This window comes from Miscanthus floridulus, chromosome 9 (assembly GCF_019320115.1).
Source record: "Miscanthus floridulus cultivar M001 chromosome 9, ASM1932011v1, whole genome shotgun sequence".
NCBI lineage: Eukaryota > Viridiplantae > Streptophyta > Magnoliopsida > Poales > Poaceae > Miscanthus > Miscanthus floridulus.
Genome location: NC_089588.1, coordinates 18183319 through 18199766, shown reverse-complemented (window position 1 = coordinate 18199766; position 16448 = coordinate 18183319). Strand labels below are relative to the sequence as shown.

The following is a 16448-nucleotide window of genomic DNA, read 5'->3' as shown; positions in this document are numbered from 1 at the left end:
TTTCTTTGATTTCTCACCAGGAATTCAGGACGGCCAGAAACTCTGAATCTGATGAAAACTCCTTGGCAAGTTGGCAAGTGACTAAAAACCCCTGCATGAAGCTGATGATGGTTTCTTTTGAAATATGGAAAAAAAAGACAGGTTCAGAAAGGAAAACGGGAACTGGATCGCAGAACGGTATATGCAATGCAAGTTGCAAGGTTCACATGCAACATTGTGAAGATGAATGAAAACAACTGATAGCTAACAGTGGAGAGTGGACTCATCAAACGGTGGTTATAACAGTGTAGATTTCACAGTTTGCTTTCTGTTGCAGCATCAGAAACGGAACCAAGCGCACATGCATCAAATAGACCATGGTCATGTATGGAACTCCTGAATGGAGCTTTCGATTCAACTTGCTATTTGATTCCCTCTTCTTCCAATTAGTCTATGCACATACAGTGTTCCCTAAACAAAATATCTAGTCTCTCTTAAAAAAAAACGGCCCAAGAATCTCTAACGAACAACTCTCCTGATCCTCACTGGAAGGCCGCCGCTGATGGACGCGGTGAGCCCCGACACGAACTTGGGCGCGCAGGCGGCGGCGCCACTGTCCCCAACCACCTCGACGTCGAACGCCCTGACCACGGCCACCGCGACCGCCTTCATCTCGGTGACGGCGAGCTCCTTGCCGAGGCAGACGCGGAGGCCCGCCTGGAACACGGGGTACCTGTACAGGCTCTCGGGGACGAAGGCGCCGCCTGGCCCGGTGAGCCAGCGGTCGGGGCGGAAAGCCCCGTGGTTGGCGCCCCAGATGCGCGGCATCCGGCCCATGGCGTAGGGGTGGTACGTCACGCGCGTGCCGCCGGGCACGTAGGTGCCGTCGGGGAGTATGTCGGGGCCCGCGCAGAACTTGGAGTCGAACTGCACCGGCGGGAACAGCCTCATGTTCTCGTACAGCACCGCGTGGGTGTAGTGCAGGCGCTTCAGGTGCTCGTAGGTGAGCGGCGTGGTGGACTCGTCGCCGGCCTCCGCGCGCATGGCGGCCGCCACGGCCGGGTTCTTGGACAGGAGCATGAAGAGCGTGGTGAGCGCGGACGACACGGTGTCGCGCCCGGCCAGGAGGAAACTGACGACGATGTCACGGAGGTACTTGTCGTCGACCTCGTGGTGCGCGTCGCCGGACGAGGCCATGAAGCGGGACAGGAGGTCGTGGCTGCCCGCGACGCCCAGCTTACGGCGTTCCCGGATCATGGCGGCCGCGAGGTCGTCGACGAGGGCGATGGCCTCCCTGAGCTCCCTCTCGGAGCCGACGTTGAGCAGGCGCTTGGCCCTCCACAGCAGCGGCGACGCCGAGGCTCCGCGCATGGCGCAGAGGCGCGTGGCGGTGTCGAAGGCGTCGGCGAGCTTGGACACGGGCATCTCCAGCTCGAGGCAGCACGGGTCGAGGCCGAAGGAGATCTTGCAGATGGTGTCGAACGCGAAGCGGCGGAACACGTCCTGCAGGTCGACGACCGAGCCGGCGTCGGCGGCGGCCGCGAGGACCGGGACGAGGCGGGACTCCACCTCCTGCGCAACGATCCCGAACGCGTAGGACCGGACGGCGACGCTGCCGAGCTCGAGGCTGGCCATCTTGCGCTGGTGGCGCCAGGCGTGGCCGTCGACGTTGAAGATGCCGCGGCCCAGGAGGTCCCCGAGCACCGCGGCGAAGGCTTTGCCCTTGGGGAAGTTGTCGAAGTTGGTCCGGAGCATGTACTCGACGTTGGCCGGGTTGGCGGTGACGGTGCAGCCGAGGACGTGGACGTGGACGGTGCCCGTGGGGGAGTCCCGGAGCAGGTGCGCGTACCAGTCGCCGTGGTTGGTGAAGTCCCGCGCCCACGACCCCGTCAGGTACGCCCGGCACACGTGGCAGCTGCACCAGGGCCACCGCCGGAGGAGCGTCAGGACCACGCCCAGCGCCGCCACGCAGAGGGCGGCGGCGAACAGGGCCGCGGCCAAGCACTGCGCCGCCCATGGCAACGACGAGTCTGCTGCTGCTTCCATGGTGATGGCGGGCGCTTCTGTGTCTGTTCCGGTGTGGAACAGGGAGAAGAAGGTTGGGTCGGGTGGGAGGTTTGTGTTGTGCGGCAGAAGACTGAGGCGGCTTGCCTGTATATATAACGTGGGCAGACCGGGAATACGCACATGGGGCACGTGCGTTTTTTGGATTAAGCAACGTTGGTATTGACCTTTTTGCCTTTTTCGCGCTCACAGCTCAGGTCCTCCTCGTTGTGCTAACAGAGTAACAGTTGATGGCAGTTGGGCCCACATGGACAGAGAGAAAGGCGAGGGGCATGCCGATTGCCTGCCACCCGAGAGTGGAAGGTTGTTTTTTTTTATACCTAAAATAAAAGAAAAATGCTTCACGTTGGGCTACGGTGCATTCCCCTGTACTCCCAGTCATGAGAAAAAAAAATAATTTTAGCACAGTGTCATATTTTAGTACTTTAAATTTTATCAAATATAGATAAAAAATATCATTATTTATGATACTAGATAAATATAATTAAATTAATTACAAAATATATTTGCATAATAAATTAATTTAAAGCCATAAATATGAATATTATTCACTAGAAATTTGATCAAACGTGAATAACTCTATATAACTAGTATAGTGCCCGTGCTAACGCTACGGCTTCATTTCAGAGATGCACATGAAAACAATCAAACGATGATATTTTTTTCGTGCTAACGCTACGGCGACCTTCAGTGGTATAAATCAAACATTTAAAAGATAATATATGTGGTAACAAAGCATAGATGTGGTATGTTTAAGATTCACTGAAAAACAACATACATGGAGTTAGATATATTAGCACTAATCTCATTTGAAATACATTAATAACTTCCCAGGACACACTCAATGGATTAGAACTACAATAAGTATATTTTCTACCTATCGTCGCCTAAATAAGTGTCTTGGTGGCAGACTGGCAGTGATCGCCGTGGCAAATATTCAGCAAGTGTGTGCGAAGCACCTTTCTACCAAAATCTTCTCTGCATCTAACAAGCATGAGATGGTCCAGACAATTGCGGAGTGGGCTTTGTCGATGTTTTCCATCATGATGCTTTTCACTTGTTCGACCTGAGCCTTCACTTTGGACAGCTTACTCACCTCCTCTAGGTGATCAGTACAGTACTGCATCTGGTCTCTAAGCCTCAACCTGTATTGCCAGTCCCCAAGCATGCCCACAGTGAGGATTAAAAAAAAGGGTAGTGTACAGTATTGGAAATGCATTTGAAAGTCTAAAAAAAATTCTTGTTCTTGCAGACAAAGAATGAGAACTGTTACCTAAAATCTCGGGTGAGACTGTTGGCTGTAGCTGTTGCTGCTTTGCCCCCTGCATATCTCTTGTTAAAGTCCTCCTTGATCATCCCCAGAAAGACCATAGGAATCTGCCGCCCAGCTGACTCGATTGGGACGACGCAGTATGCTGCAATTTGACTTCAGTTATTAACCCAAGTGGAGTTGAGCAAACATAAATAATGTTTCTGTGCATCTTCTTATGTTATCACAAAAGTGACCATATTATGAGAAACAAGAAAGAATATCAACTGACAACGGTTAAACCAATAATACATGAGGAGTATTTGTACAACAATCTTTTTATCTTATACACATGCCATATTTTTCTAAACAGAAAAATGCAGAACCATTTTCTAGAATACAATGACAAGGATACAAAACTTGTATATGAAAAATAATCAGTCATCCTAATGATGTAACGACATGTAGATATAATATTAGAATCAGACATCCCACAGTAGATCATTCAGACCACCTAATGGCGATACAAGTATTTCCAGTTCCCTGTTTTCTTAACCAAAATAACAATATAATTATTTATTGAAGCAACCAATATAGCAGCAACAAAGGGAAGATTGTGAACAGTAGTATGTAGTTCTGAATAAAAGCAATGTGTTTTTGTACTTCTGAAGAAATCGACAACTTAATTTCTATAGAAGTTCAAAATCATATACTAACTGTGCACCTTCTATAACCCCGAAACAGTTCATGATAATCAGTAGCATGTCACTTGTGGTCAGAAAATCATGAGATGCAACAAGTTACATCAATTTGCTACGAAACCATCACTTCTCATTGGATAATTAATACCTGGCACATTAATTTGCAAAGTAGTAATCTGTAGTCTCAAATATCAGCAGGGCTTAGTAGGAGCTACAGTGGTGCAATCCTAAGCTGGAGAGAGTAAAAGCCATGTCTAATGATGAAACGACCATGTATCCAAACCAGTCCTATCACAAGTAAATTTGCACCAGCATTCACGATGAATGATCTCATGCAAATAAACCGGCTGTCGATCTTCCGCAGGGCTAGACTAAACTGCGCTAGTGCGTCACTCTTGTAGCCATGATTTCCCAGAACTGAAAACGAACGCGTGCACAATGAAGCCTCAGTGAACATATAATACTAGAGTATTTTCCGTTGTTGCATCGATACAAGAGGAATAGAATTGGTAATAGAAGAGCGCGAGTTTCATGAATGTACCATTATGGAAGATGTACTAAATCTCAAATAGGTAAGTCAGGCACCATTACCTAATCTTATGACTGCTCTGACCTAATCCACGCAAGAAAAGAATGAGGCACAATAAAATCAGATCTGACCTCACTGTGGAGAACTGTTGCATGCCCCTTTAATCAATGAATCCATGTTCGTATTCAGGAGAGCAGCAGTATCAATGAATCCATGTACCTAATCAGGAGAGCAGCAGTAGCTCAGTAGAGGAGAGTATGATCTATGGCACCATTGACATTGGGGAAGGGGGGGGGGGGGGGATCCGCGCTGGGCCCTCCCGCTGCGCAATCACGTCGAGGCAGAGAGGGGAAGGGGAGGTGGGGGCAGCATAGGCGCCAGCACGCGTCGTCGCCCGGGTCCTCCCGCTGCGTCGCGACCTCGGGGGAGACGGAGAGAGGAAGAGGGGTTCTGGTGGCGCAGGAGGCTTGGCAGCGCAGGGTAGCCGGGGGCGGCGCCGGCGGGGGTTGGTGAGGGGCGTGGAGGAGCAGCGTTGTTACGGCGAGGGAGGGCGCGAGAGGAGTCGTGGAGAAGAAGAGGATTTTCCCTACAGGAGGAGAGGCGGCGGAAGAGTGAAGGGCCTCGGGGCCTGCCGAGGACGGGAGTGGCGTGCGCTCGGGGGAAGGAGAAGGAGGACGATGTTCTGACCCTTTGTTTTCTCGAGAAAAAGGGAAAACAATGTGGGGGCTGGGAATCGAACCGGGGTCGTGGAGTGTTTGAACCGTGGTTGCGGGGCGTGGACGTGAGGGCTTGGGCAGGGGGGTGGGGGGGTGGGGGAGAAGGCTGGCATCACACATCAGAGATGGGCCCTTGGATGAGTTTTTACATCTTATTAGCCCTTGATTTTAATAGCGATGAATTTCTATGTGTATTTTTTTTGTGCACAATGGTTGGAGGCTCTCAGCGAGGGATATTTTTATGGGTAGATCTAGTATAATTTTGATTGATCTATTATATTAGAGATACGTAACTCATAGTTGCATTCTTCTAGTTGCATTCTTCTGAGGCACGGAGGCATGTTGTCTCATGAAACCACGCTACGTACAGCAGCGTTGTTTAATTAAAAACAGTAAGGTAAAGAGAGGGTTGGTTGGAGCCTCCAAGGCCATGCCCTTAGACATCTTTTTCCACAAAATATGTGCATGCGTACATATTCCCTGCTACTAGCACAAGCACGCATTGCATTCTTAAGATTGTCCTAATATTAGGTCAATACATTTTAAAATCGATAAAGTCACCATAGACACTAGACTTTGTCTTTGAAGGTGATGTCTCGAGTGACGTGTGTAACTGAAATGTTTTTGTTTCCTTTATGTAAGGCGTCTTTTCACTTCATCACTTAAAAATGGTAAATATTACAACTTTTAACTAATAGTTAGTATATATTCTTCCTTGGTCCTGAGATATAAGAGATTTCCTTGGTCTGAAATATAAGAGATCCAGAGTTCAAAGTTTGTACCAAAATAGTACAAGGTATTCTGGATCTGTCTCTCGCATATGTCTTTTTGGCAGGAAATATTGAGATTCCTTTTAAACTTGGCATCAACCAAACCAACCAGCCAACAATTAAGGAAAATAACAACCAAACTACTCCCTTCATCCTAATTAGTGAGGGGCAATGTGGTCTTTTGGTAGGCTCCTTACTTTATCTAAAAATTCCTTTATATTTCAGGATGGAGGGAGTAGTTATTTAGTGTTCCAAAATGACATTAATAGATTCTTATTTAACAAGAATTTTAAGATGAAGCTGCTTTGATATATTATTACTACTTCCGGTCCATTTTATCTGGCGCACACGCATATAAAGATTCAAACTTTAAAAGCTTTGACCAATAATTAGGCTAATAATTTTTAAATATTATAATACAAGCTTTATATGATTAGAATTGTAATTAATTATACTATCTAATGATTATAATTTTATAAGCATAAATAATATAATATAAAGCAAATGAATGATCAAAGTGTAACCTAGGAGACCGTGCCATTCTAACTTGCGCCAGATAAAATGGATCAGAGGAAGTATATCAGTTGGTAATATATATTGTAAGATAAATCAAAAGGTCAACCTCAACTTTGAAGACTTCCTTCTATTAAAAGGTTCGAGAGGAAGGCCTGAGCATGCCCCCCGGGAGTGATTTTCTTTTTTTAAAAAAAAGGAATAATGCTTCACGTTCTACTCTGACCAATATTTTGTGTTTGTGCCCTATATGCCACACAGGGAGACAGGGACAGAGCAAATCTGAGTATTCTGTCAGATGAAGCCTCCAAGGCCAAGCCTTTAAAGTTTTAAAAAGGAAGATCATAGAGAGGATTGGTTGGAGCCTCCAAGGCCATGTCTTTAAAGTTTTTTTCCCCACAATGCGTACATGCATAATCGTCGCTAGCACGTTATCTCTGTGATCCTCTTTGAAACATTGAACCCATATATTTTTAAGATTGATAAAGTACCATACGCATCAAGGCCATGTCTTTAGAAACTTGTATCTAGAAAAAGGAAGTGAGGTGTAACTGAAACATTTTTCTCCCTTATTGTAAGACGTTTTTCATTTTGAAAGGTCAAACTTTACAACTTTTAACTGAAAGCTAGCCATATATATTGATGTGGTGTAAAAAAAAGTTGCATTAATACATTCATCTTCAATGTAGCAATCGACAATATTTCATAAGAGAAATTAAACATAAAAATTCAATTTTGAAGACTTGCCTCTAGTATAATACTCCTTACATTGTGAGGGTTAAAAATATATTGAGTTTGGACCATCTTAAGGTTTGAAATGTTAATCTAGGCGGGGACTCTCTCCCCTCCGTAGTTTGCTCTAAAAAAAAAGGTTTGAAATGTTAATTTGACCTGCTCGAGTCATGAATCGGGCGGTGGGACAAAGTCAGGTATTCTAACCATTGATTTTACATGTTTATGTTTTTTTGTCTCTCGATTTCAAAAATGTGAGATGAAATCATTTGGAGTTTAAACATTTCGAATTGGAATTTGAAAATATAGACTTTTTGAGTTGGAATTCAAAAATGCCCATGTGATATTGGAGTTGGAGCTAACCTGGAGTACCTGTGACTTTGACATCGGTGACATCGCCGATGTTGTTGAACCCGGAGGATGGTAAATCAGCCATGCATTTAATTTTTCACCGAAATGGTCAAGCAACAACAGCTCTGAACCATTGGGCTTGATGCTGACCTGAGAGGTCAAAATTAGGAATAGGTGTGGGCTTCTCTGTTTTCTTTTTAAATAAAATGGATGTATAAAATTGGCAAATGAAAAGACAAATTGATAATAAGCTAGTTAGGTTTCCTATTGTGGAACATGTTCACTCTAGTTCAAGTCCTGGACTTGAGGCACGCGGGTGCTCGTATCGGAGGTCTTCAGGTAAGATCGTAATAATAGAATCATAAACATAAAAATCCAAAAAAAAAAACAAAGACTTTACTAATTAGAACCGCCGTAGAATCAGACCCTTTAGTTAAAATCATAAATATGTATAACCATATGTAGCTAAATCGTAGATTTTATAACTCTATACATGATCCTAGATAATTTTACTTGAGTAAAAGAAAGGGTGCTCATAGGAGTTGCCTTTTGCTGCACCAACCCTATACTCCCTCTGTCCCGTGTTAAGAGTCGTTCTGGTATGGCTGCAAACTGTCTACATTCATTGTCTCTTCCATGCACATGGACAGACGCAGGGTCCAGGTCCAAAGCATCTTCAATGCACCAGGTTCAATACTAGAACGACTCGGAAAAAGGGACAGAGAGAGTATATACGAATAGCAGCAGGTACCGAACTTGGATGAAAACCTGTAACAGAAACATCACAAAGAATCATATTTCAAGTAGGCGTAATGGAGTATTGCTTGGTACATGCAGGGATGCAGTTGAGATAAATATAAATCTGTTCTCCAAACTATAAGTAATCTACATGTTAATGTTGCAGCTTGCACTTAATTTAACGTTCCAAGTTTTTTTTTTTGAGTATCACAGAGCTTTCATTAATTATTGATAGGAGTACAATCAGCAGCTGCTAGTCCCATTAACCACTCATGGAAATAGTTGAGCCAAAAATGGGAGCCCTCAGTGGCCGACACCATGCTGGCACAGCGATGGGCCACCGATTTAACGTTCCAAGTTGGACAACGAAGTACTAATCATGTCGGCATGCATGCTGGCTCGTGGTGCCAAAGCTAAAACATTTGGTCCATGACAGTCGGATTCCTTCCATGGTTACTGGATTTCTTTAATGATTTATAGCCTGTGCATGCTGTGCGAGCGCAGATCAGTTCCTCTGTGCATTGGACCAAGTGGCGCATCACCCTCTGGGAACTGAATTTCAAGCCATGCAATAGCCAACTCAGGCACGTACGCATACCTGATTCGTACGTGGTCTGCACGCATGCATGCCTGCTTCCTCACCCTTTTTTTTTCCCTAAAACAATGTCTATCTACCTTTTTATATAAAAAATTAAAGTACCATGCATGCATGTGACATTACTTAATTTGCATGATACAGTGGAGTGCAGTAGTGAGTGGACTACAGTGTGTATGCTAGCTGTGCAATCGCGTCGCAGCTGGAGTAGCTGCTCCGATCTCGCCTTGCGTGCACTCGACTCGATCGGACAAGCGATGAAAAGTCCCCGGTCCCCTCTCACTTTCGCTTCTCTTTAGCTCAAGTGGCGGATTGACTATTCTTGGTCGCTCTGTCGTCCGCCAATAAGCAGTTCTCCAATCCGATCCGATTCCAAGGTGCGCGTGCCTCCACATCCCGTGAAAGTACAACGGCTACAGCACCGGCTCGTTGCCCGATTGATCCGATCCGATCCGATTCGTTCTATGACACAGACAGACGCCTGCAGATCCATCCATCGTCGCCGTCGTTCGCGTGCCTTTAAACCCACCTTGATTCGTTTCTTTTTTTCATTTAAAATAGCATTTTCCTCTCGCAAATCATTCGCGTGCTCTTAAACTCGGTTTGATCCGCTTCTTTTTTTATTCGAAACAGTATTTTTCTCTCACAAATTTTTTTAGATTCATTCAGATTCGTTCAAAATTTCTCGAAACGAACGGGGCCATCATCGCGGATAGGCGGTGCGTGCGACCGTGCAGGAGGCCGGCCGCCGGTGGTCTCGCGCCGCCCAAGTCGCCGGCCGGGGCAGCAGCTCTGTTCGCGTCAAATCGATCTGCTTCTCCATGTGACATGAGTCTGGCTGGCCGGCCCGACCGTTGCCGGCCGGCAGCAGTACGTAGTGGTTGGCTGGTTGTTGGCACCACGCCATGCGCTTGTAGTAATCCAGTATCGGGGTGTTTGGTTACTCGCTCCTCCTAAAATTCATATCACATCGAATATTTAGATACTAATAAAAGGCATTAAATATAGATTCATTATAAAACCAATTACATAGATGGAGGCTAATTTGCAAGACGATTTTTTTTAAACCTAATTAATCTATCATTAGCATATGTTTACTGTAGCACCACGTTTGTCAAATCATGGACTAATTAGGCTTAAAAGATTCATCTCACAAATTAGTCGCAAGTTGTGTAATTAGTTTTATAATTAGTCTATATTTAGTACTTCATGCATGTGTCTAAATATTCAATATGACAGGAATTTTAAAAGCGTATGTAGAAACCAAACAGGGCCTACGTTTTCTAGCTCCCTGGCCCACTCTCCATATGCTCATCATGACATCATCCTCATCTAATTCCTTAATTTACAGGAAACACGTAAAGAAAAGAAAGGTGACGCTAAAACGCATGCACAATAATAACGGAATTGGTCAAGAATATTTTCTACGATTGCTCAACAAAGCAACCATTTCTCAGTAAGCAACTCCGATCCGGCACATCTTCTATTCCTTCTCCCCTATATAACTAGCTATAGAAAATCCCTCAAAAGCAATTGGGATATATATATATAAGAGCATTGCGTGGTGCAACATATTACTCAAATCCATTCTTAAGGTGAACGTTCGTCGGCTAGTGCTCCACAGGGCGAGGCACGTTCTAGTCTGTTGGCCTTCCTCCGAACCTTGTAAGTGGTTAACTAGATTCAATTGAAAAGTATTTTATTTTACCATATGGTGTTTTTAATGGCTCTCTAGTAGAGCAATTCATTTGTTGAGATGCAGGTATAAAAGAAATATTAGAGCTAAAACGAAGAATCACAAGCAGCGAGTTAATTGTTTCTGTCCTGCACCTACCGAACGTGTCTGGTATGCATACCAGACCTGTCCGGTATGGCCAGGGACAGAAAGAAAATGTTTCTGTTCTGCGTATGCCGGACGTGTCCGGTATGGCCAGGGATAGAAAGAAAATGTTTATGTTCTGCGTTTGTTGGACGTGTCCGGTATACCTACCGGACGTGTCCAGTATTACAGGAACCAGAACACTGATTGGATTGCAACTAGGTCTTTGATCCATATATTTTCATATATTCTTAATTTACTTAGAGGCTTGTGATTTACCAAATCTAAGTAGATTGTGAGCATCTCTTGAACTTAAATTTAAATATGGCAAATTATTTGGTTGTTGTTTAAATAGAAAATTGACTCCCAAATTCTTAATAGAATAAAGTGTTAGATAAAAGTCATTAAAATTACTTAAAGCACTTATTTAGGGGGAGCTCAGTTTCTATTTTGCACATTTGTGGACTAACAAATTTATCTAGCATTCCTTGTAGTCCTTTGGATGAAAAATTGATTTCATATCTAACATGATTATTTGGCAATTAAGGTCAACATAAAGATTATCATGCTATGTATCTTCTTAGTGGAATTTTTGTGGGCTCAAGGCAAAGGTATGTATTTATATACATACATTGTAAGTGCATCTAAGGCCCTTTATATGCTAGAGTGCGCATTTGTGTGACATAGGATAGATGTTTCTCAAAATCCCTTACTAGAATGCATAGGTGGTGTAATTTTGGAAAACCTATTTGGTTCTTGGTCTTTGTGACCTAAGTCATGCCATTTGTGATTATTGCTCCCACTGATTGCTTGCTTGACTAATCACAAGTGAAATGACTCTCTCAAGTCCATAAACTCGTATGTATCTCTTTATCATATCTCCTATGTCTCACTAAGTCTCTCTCAAATATTCAAAATCATAAATATGGCAAATATTTGGAAAAGAGAACATCAATTAATGGCATTGGATAAGAAAATTGATGATACTCAGTTTGGATCAAGATTGTATATCTTTTTGGACTGAGTAATAACAGAGAAGGGGATTGGAATCAAGAGAATGAATTTTTGGAACAAAAACAGCCAACCCGCATATACCGGACGTGTCCAGTATGCGCGAGTCAATAAAAGGCCCATACCCATTCGGACCTGGTCCTCTATCTCTCTTTTCTCTCCTCCAAGCCAACGCCGCCACCTCTGTTCCATTGTTTTGGCGACCGAGTGCTTCCACCAAGAATAGGAAGAGAGGGAGATTGGATCGGAGGAGGTTTGCATCAAGATTGAAGGCTCCGGGACTTGGATTTCGAATCTCATCTTCATCCTCTCTCTCAAGGTACCCTAATCCCATACCTCATCCAATCTAAGTGGTTAATACTTCAAAGTCAAATTCCTTTGGTAAAGATGCTACATTACCTGTCTAGAAGCAATGCCCAGAGTTTGGATTGGGTTGGTTGAAGATTGAGTCAAGGGCCCTGGTTAGGGTTGTTGTCCCCATACCGGACGTGTCTAGTATGAGGCAGCAGAGCAGGTTTTGCTCCCTTGTTTCAATCTTCTCAGTGGTTGATTCTTAGGACTAAGTTTAATTGTCCATTGTATTTTGTGAACCTTGTGACCTAGTTTGGTTGAGGTGATTACAAAGCATAGGATAATTACTCTTATTTCTATATTTCAACCGAAATAAGTTATCTCTTGGGCATGTATCTAAAATTCTTTGCAAATTCATTTGGATACAGGGCAGCAGCCATGAGTGGAAGACAGGAGCCTAGATCCAAGCATAGGCGTGATCCAGCATTAGAGAAATACAAGAAGGCAAGGTAGGACTTGCATCCCAGATTCAGTCAGTAGGAGCAGAGCAGCAGCAGGAGACTCTCTAGAGCTACTAGGGGTGCTCCACAGTATAGAGAGAGAGGTGATGGTGATAGCAGCCCCTCTTCTGATGATGATGAAACTGATGAATACTGAGTGGAGCCTAGAGACAGAAAGAGGAAGAGCACTGACAGAGGCTCAGATGGTGGCAGCTCAGATGATGAGCAAGAGATTGAGGAGGAGCAGGTAGTATCTCTAGTTCAGCACCAACCAGGTCAGGGTATGCACTATGGCTTACTTGAGACACATCCACCTAGTGTACCCTCTTATGTTTCTAGAGTTGACTATCGAGGAAAAGGCATGACCAGAAGAGCCAGAGATGAGAGGAGAATTGATCCAAGGAGCTTGCCTAGGATTTAGTTTGATCATCGATTTCAGACAGCCTTTCATATGGACTTCTACACTAGTGTGATCCTCACTAGAAACCCAGTAATTGCCAGATCTCAATGGATTGACTGACAGTATGTTAGAAAGTTGTAGAAGCCCTCCATCGATCATGTTGTTGCCATTTGTGAGCGTATAGGGGTGTACGAGATCATGGAGTTCCAGCATGACTAGAACACAGATGTGATAGCTCAATTCTATGACACTCTGTATGTTGAGGAGGATGAGAGGCGTATGGACTGGATGCTTGAGGGCCGGTGGTACAGTGTGGATTATGACACCTTTGTAGCTCTACTTGGCTTCTCAGAGGATGATCTCTAGAGAGACTGGATCCACTCAAAGCAGGTGCTACCTCCAGAGCAGCTCGCCTACATGTATCCACTAGGAGGTGAGAGAGGAGCAGTGGGGAAGGTTCTAGGTCTTCACCCTACCTATAGCTACCTGGACAGGATGTTCAGAAAGACCATTGACTGCAAAGGTGGAGACAATGGCAACATAGCAGACTATTCTAGGAACTTACTTCACAGGATGGCACTAGATGCACGGCCCTTCAGTGTATTCAACTTCATCTGGTGTGAGATCAGGAGTGTTGGAGAGAGGCCCCTCAAGGGCTGTGGTTTTGCTCCGTACATTATGTACATGATTGAGCAGGTCACAGGGTATACATTTGAGTATGACAAGATTCATAAGGCCCTAAAGATAGTTACAGATCTGCCTGAGATTGGAGTACCTCTAGTAGGTCCAGGGGGAGCAACAGCAGTAGAGGCAGATGCACCTACAGGTGGTGCAGTAGCAGGAAGAGCTTCCCCTCGCCACGTGGTTCTCACTCTCGTTCTACTTCACGTCGTGGCAGTCCTTCCTCGCCCATCCACAGATTCTTCAGTTCTATTTTTGGGATGTGTAGAGACATACAAGTTAGGCAGCAGAAGGAGAGTGAGGCTAGGAGGAAGGACACTTTGACTCTGAAGCAGATTGCTGCTAGACTTAAGCTTGAGCCTCCTAGGTCTCCACTATCAGATGAGTCAACCAGTGAGCCTGAGACTAAGGAGCAGTAGCAGGCCAGGTACGACAGACAGTTTGTTGAGTTCTTTCAGCGTCAGCAGGCTCAGCAGCAGCAGTTTCAGGAGCAGGCACAACAACAGCCACGTCCAAGTGTTGGAGAGGAGGTTGGTTCCACTTTCTGGCAGGATATATTTGGCAGTGGCCCCGGGTACTCAACCAGTGACTACGACTTTGGTGGTCAGGGGTTCTACGGAGGTCTTGGTGCCCCAGGTCAGAGTTCTTCTCGCCCACTCGGTGCTCCACGTTCAGACGACGAGGGCGATGGCGATGGTGATGAGTGATCTCAGTGATTAGATACAGCTAGCAGCCCCTCTTTGTGCTTAGTTCTTTTTGTCAGACCTTTTATGGTGATGGATGACAAAGGGGGAGAATTAGTGATTAAAGCTTTAGGGTTGTGCTTTATGAGTTTATCTTTTGTACCTAAAGATATGTACTGTAACTGTAGTCTTTTCAAGTGATATCTTCTTTATTATATCTTGTTGAGATGAGACAACTTATGAGCTTTATCTATGTATCTCTTAAGACATTATCTTTATTTATATTACATGATCTTTATTTATATTAGTGGCTTGTGGACTTGAGAAATCTTTGTGATGAGTGCTATGTGTGTGATATATATGATGAATTTGCTTTCATAAGGATCATGCATGTTTTAGATTGAAAATGTATGGTGTGATGCTTTCTATTTATTCTTGTGTGATATATCATGTCATATGCATCATGGATTTTATTTTATCACACACACTTGCACCCCACGGATGCAATAATTTAAGGGGAGTCTCCTATGTGTTTTAGTATGTGCAAATTGATATTTGAGGTCATTTGTGAATTCAACTCATATTGCACATATTAAGGGGAGACTTCCATAAATCATTGAACCGAAAAGCCTAAATTTTTATATCATTTTATAAGCTTTAATCGGGTTGTCATCAATTACTAAAAAGGGGGAGATTGAAAGTGCATCCAGCCCTTTAGTGGGTTTTGGTTGATTGAATGACAACACGATTAAAGATCTAACATTTTCTCTAAGTGTGAAACAGGAAATTGGTTATCTCATAGATGCTTAATGAAGCCAAAATAATGTGTTGTTGTATAAACAATCTAGTTCAAGCACAAGACAACAATGCAAATGGAATTCATACAAAGGCTTATTTATTGTGGGATTTCCATGTACTTTATGAAAGCAAGCACGATAAGAATAAATTAATGAAACATGAGGGATTGCATATGGAATGGTCTCATATTTGAAGCTTGCTAAATTAAAATGAAAAGATAACAATACAAATGAATGGATGATTCAACGTAAGATGTGACTTAATGGCTTGAGATGGTGAAGATAGCAAGGAAAGGCTTCGAGGTACTAAGCAAGGGTGAAGGGCAAGCGATGACTTGGCGGCCGAAGAACCTAGCTAGGGTGAAGAATGAAGTACTTGCATTTAGTTGAGGTACTAATCAAGCTATGATGGTTATATTGATGTGGAGGATCAAATTACTATTGGAGTGTTTGATGGAAGTGACTTGATACATTTGGGATTATTCATATTTGATGAATGGAATCAAGTCACATGCTCAAGATGGCTATGCTCAAGTGAAAAAGATCAAAGTTGACATGTTGGCACCCTCACTTGATGAAGATTGAAAGAGATGGCATCAATTCAAAAGAGATCAACTCAAGCGGTATAAATTCATTTTTCCTTTGATCTTGAGTTTAATAGGTATGCCGTACTATTAAGAGTGATGCATCATGTTGATAGACAATCATTCATAAGTGCTCATGCCAACCCATGTGAGTTTTAAGTGTTTGAGAGACAAAAGAGCTAACTTATTTTTGCTAGTCTGGCAATACCGGACGTGATACCGGACGTGTCCGGTATTTGCCCAGCCACGGTAAAATTCTTGGTGTTCTCGGGTTGGTTCGTCGGGAGTTCCGATGTGAGCCGGGAGTTCCGACGATCGGGAGTTCTGGCAATCGTCGGGAGTTCCGTGTCTCGTGCTTCACTATCCTGGTCATACCGCCGACTAGAGCCCAACGGCTAGTTTTCAAATGGGCTGAGGGTCGGGAGTTTCGACATGAGTTGGTCGGGAGTTCCGGCAGTCGGAAGTCCTAGGAAGCGTCGGGAGTTCTGACACCTCGTATACTTTAACTTAGTGACCGTTGGCGCAGTGCAAGTCATACCGGACGTGTCCGGTATGTCCGGTATGGCAACGGCTAGAAAACGGGTAGTTTTTCCAATGGGGCTATAAATACCCCCAAGTCTCCACCTTTGGATGATGCTGATTCTGCTGGTGAACCCACACATTTTTTAGCTTTGCCAACTCTTCTAAACCCTCTCTTAGTGAGTGTGTGATCCAAATTGCCAAATACATTAGTGGGTTGAGAGAA

The 16448-nt window shown here is 44.2% G+C and overlaps 1 protein-coding gene across 1 annotated transcript; it reads right to left on the bottom strand.

Annotated features, from left to right (window-relative positions):
- Nucleotides 1-392: 392 nt before the first annotated feature.
- On the bottom strand, nt 393-2096 carry LOC136481472 (cytochrome P450 94C1-like). Its single transcript, XM_066478813.1, has one exon. The coding sequence runs from the start codon at nt 2023-2025 to the stop codon at nt 499-501; it is 1527 nt and encodes a 508-aa protein (XP_066334910.1). The 5' UTR covers nt 2026-2096; the 3' UTR covers nt 393-498.
- Nucleotides 2097-16448: the final 14352 nt, after the last annotated feature.

Coding starts and splice junctions, on each gene's coding strand:
- LOC136481472 (XM_066478813.1), bottom strand. CDS start 2,025: ATGGAAGCAGCAGCAGACTCGTCGTTGCCATGGGCGGCGCAGTGCTTG.